We start from the raw sequence: 3,544 nt of genomic DNA, 5'->3' as shown, positions 1-3,544 counted from the left end.
TGGCCCTGGGTGGTGAAAGTTAGCAACATCACTTTGAAAGCTATCATGGATAAGGACAGGATAAAGTAGAATTCTCAGCTTGTAGGTTACTGGTTTGTGACTTGTGGTTGTTTTCTTTCATTGAATTTGGTTTGTAAGAATCTGGGAATGAAATCTGATCCCGTGGGAAACTACAAAATAGTATGAGCCAAGTGGTGTTTGGAGACCAGAAAAGTGCCAAACTGTTGCATGTGCTCTTCACGTAAGTGGCTTCCAAGTTGCTCTTCAAATCACTTTCATTTCTCACGCATCTCAGAAAAGAGAAGCATATATCCTTGTTGAGATCTTGTAATTCCTATATTCTCGTAACAATGGCAACCAAGCATTGATAAAATTTGTCGTGCATTAGTCCTTGGATTTGCTCTCATCTGAGTGAGAACAACGTTCCTGCATCGGGGAACTTGCTAGAAGTTGGTAATGTTAAGTACTAACCAATAAATGATGTCTCTTTAGCTGAGTCTGGAACTTAGAAACAAATGCTTGTATCAAGATTTCCTTTGTGTTTCTTATTTTTTGTGGGAGATTAAGAATAATCATTAGTGCGAGCCATTTGAACTCACAAGTCTTATCCTCTTCAGGAAAAAAAAAAAAAAAAAAAAAATCAGGTGTTTGGTCTAAACACAACATAGAATTAAAGGAGAAATAGAGAACAAGTTCTTGCACCACAGCAGTGAGGTAAAGTTAATTCTGGGAGAGGAGGGAGTTGTAATACATGGTCTTCGTTCATTTAATTCAACGTGCAACCAGCTTCAATATGAAAGATTCACCTAAATAGAGGGTTACTGGTGGACCTAAAGGTTTATAATAAATGGACTGGTCAACTTTTTCTCAAGAGGCAGGCTGCTGAAAATCTTTTCATTTATGAACAGTATCACTTCTTTTGGAGATTTACTTGAGTCATTGCTTTCACAAGGTTCTTCCAAAATCAAAAATATTCCCACCACTTTGACATAGCTGTCCTGTTTACCCCTAAACAGTGACCAGGACTGACCAGAGAGCCAGTTACAAACTTGGGTTAAAAAAACTGCCCTCCCCCTCCAAACATCTATTTATTCCGCCCAAACCCTCCCTCTCTTTCCCTCAAAACGCAAACCATTCTCTCCTGCCCCCTCCCCGGCCTTGTCTTTCCCTCTTCCTTCCCCTTCTCAAAACTCCATTCCTAGTAATTAATCATCTCTCTCCCATCCTTTGCTTATTATTCCCACATAGCTATGATGGGTTAACTCTAACACCACCTTATTTTTGCAGGATGATGGCTTATCTTGGCTTTCTTTTGGTGAGTCTCCTTCCATTGTTCTCTCCAGCCCATGGGTATGGACATGGATGGGGTTGGTCTAGAGCCCATGCCACCTTCTATGGAAGTGGTGATGCTTCCGGGACAATGGGTAAGCCAACATGGTAATCTAGCAGGTTCAGATTATTTCATGCCCATTGGGTGTAATATGACCTTTGTTTCTGTTTCCTTTTCATTTAATCCTTTGTAGGTGGAGCTTGTGGCTATGGAAATTTGTACAGCCAGGGATATGGAACCAACACTGCAGCCCTGAGCACTGCCCTGTTTAACAATGGGCTGAGCTGTGGGGCTTGTTATGAGATAATGTGTGTGGATGACCCCAAGTGGTGCCTGCCTGGTGCCATTGTGGTCACGGCCACCAACTTCTGCCCTCCTAACAATGCCCTTCCTAACAATGCTGGGGGGTGGTGCAACCCTCCACTGCAGCACTTTGACCTCTCTCAGCCTGTCTTCCAGCGCATTGCTCAGTATAGGGCTGGAATTGTCCCTGTTGCTTACAGAAGGTGCTTATCCTAGATCTTTCACTGATCTCTCTCTTGTCCTACGATGTATCTTCTTCTCCTTTGTGATGCTGTTCCTGCGTTTAGGAATCACCTGCTATCATGCCAGTAAATATTTTATAGTTTTATTGTTCTATTTGGATGTCATGTTGTTTTGTTGACTCTATTGAGTTGCTAATGTTCATCTGATCCTTTTGAAGCCATAAACTAAGTTCTTTCAGGTAGGCTAGAAGAAAAGAAAGCCATTTGCTCTGTTCAAGTTCTTCATTAAGACTAGAAATGGTTTCTAATCATTTTTTTAATCATGGTCAACTTAAGTACTGACCTTTTGCATGGTAGGTTGGCAATACTCATCTGTCCCTTTTGAAGCAATAACTAATTTTCCTTTCGGGTAGGTTAGTGGTTAAAATGAAGAAAGAAAACCCTTCTCTGTGTTGGAAATATTAGTGCCTTATTTACTTCAGTAAATTCTGTAACCCTTTATCTTGTTTATCCTTCATCTATCATAAAGTACCCATACTGCCCTCTGAAGTTCTGGCACATGTGTCATAAGAAATCTTGTGGGTCACCATACTTTCTCTTTTTCCTCCTCTTGTTTTTATTCTGCAACTTTACTTTCCTTTCACATGAGCACTAATGTCTTCCATCCCTGTTTTGGCCCTTTTTTTGGTCTATATTGCAGGGTTCCATGCAGAAAGAAGGGGGGAATCAGGTTCACCATCAATGGCCACTCCTACTTCAACCTGGTGCTCATCACCAATGTGGGAGGGGCTGGGGATGTGCATGCGGTGTCCATCAAAGGGTCCAGGACTGGGTGGCAGCCCATGTCCAGGAACTGGGGCCAGAACTGGCAGAGCAACACCTACCTCAATGGCCAAGCTCTCTCCTTTAAGGTCACCACAAGTGATGGCCACTCGGTGGTCTCCTACAATGTGGCTCCAGCAGGCTGGTCCTTTGGCCAAACCTTCTCTGGTGGCCAATTCCGCTGAACCCCCTTATCCACCCTCCATACTTGGGGTATAGTAGTTAGTAGGTTATACATATTTGATATATACTAAGTCTATTTATTGAGAGTAATCTGGTGTCTTAATAGTGCATACTAATAGGACAGCATGAGAAGTGTCTATTTTAATAGTGGCCCTTCTTCTCATATGATATTATATAATTGGATTGTGGGATTTCTTCCATTGCACAAGGCCTTTTTTGTGGGCCTTTGTCTCTTGTTGAGAGTGGAACAATGGCAGAGGTGGACTATTCACCACCCGCCAGTAGACAGGCACATAGGAAGAGCTCGAGGCATTGCTCTTGTTACTTGTCTCCTTGTTTTGTGGTTCATTTTCTGGAAGCTTGCTGAAGTTTTACAAGTGGTCATTGTAATCAGCTTCTAGCTGAGTATGTACCAGTTATACTGAGTCATATTAATGAGAGTAATTCTAAATCTTATATTTAAGAAATGAAAGTGGGTTCTTTGGTGTTTATGATGTCTTTGTTCTACTTATTCATCATTTCCATGATGCACTCATTGGGGCTCTGTCTAATTATGCATGAGGTCTACTTACAATGTCTCCCAGAGGCTGTTGTGATGAGCATGATCCAAAGAACTAACTATTTAAGAAGTGGAAGACTTCAGATCTAGTCAGGGGTGAAACACTTCCTTGTCAGTTAATTTTAATCTGGTATCAAGCAAAATTTGAAGAATGGAAGGATGAAA

The 3,544-nt window shown here is 41.6% G+C and overlaps 1 protein-coding gene across 1 annotated transcript; it reads left to right on the top strand.

The window, feature by feature from the left end:
- The first annotated feature begins 1,136 nt into the window (after positions 1-1,136).
- On the top strand, positions 1,137-3,310 carry LOC105056621 (expansin-A10). The gene is made up of 4 exons (XM_010938878.2): positions 1,137-1,201; positions 1,288-1,424; positions 1,524-1,836; positions 2,516-3,310. Exons 2-4 carry the CDS (start codon positions 1,289-1,291, stop codon positions 2,820-2,822), a joined length of 756 nt encoding a protein of 251 aa, XP_010937180.1. The 5' UTR covers positions 1,137-1,201; position 1,288; the 3' UTR covers positions 2,823-3,310.
- Positions 3,311-3,544: the final 234 nt, after the last annotated feature.

Source organism: Elaeis guineensis, chromosome 13 (assembly GCF_000442705.2).
Source record: "Elaeis guineensis isolate ETL-2024a chromosome 13, EG11, whole genome shotgun sequence".
Classification (NCBI taxonomy): Eukaryota; Viridiplantae; Streptophyta; class Magnoliopsida; order Arecales; family Arecaceae; genus Elaeis; species Elaeis guineensis.
The sequence above is the reverse complement of the archived record's forward strand: the minus strand, read 5'-3'. Positions and strand labels throughout refer to the sequence as shown.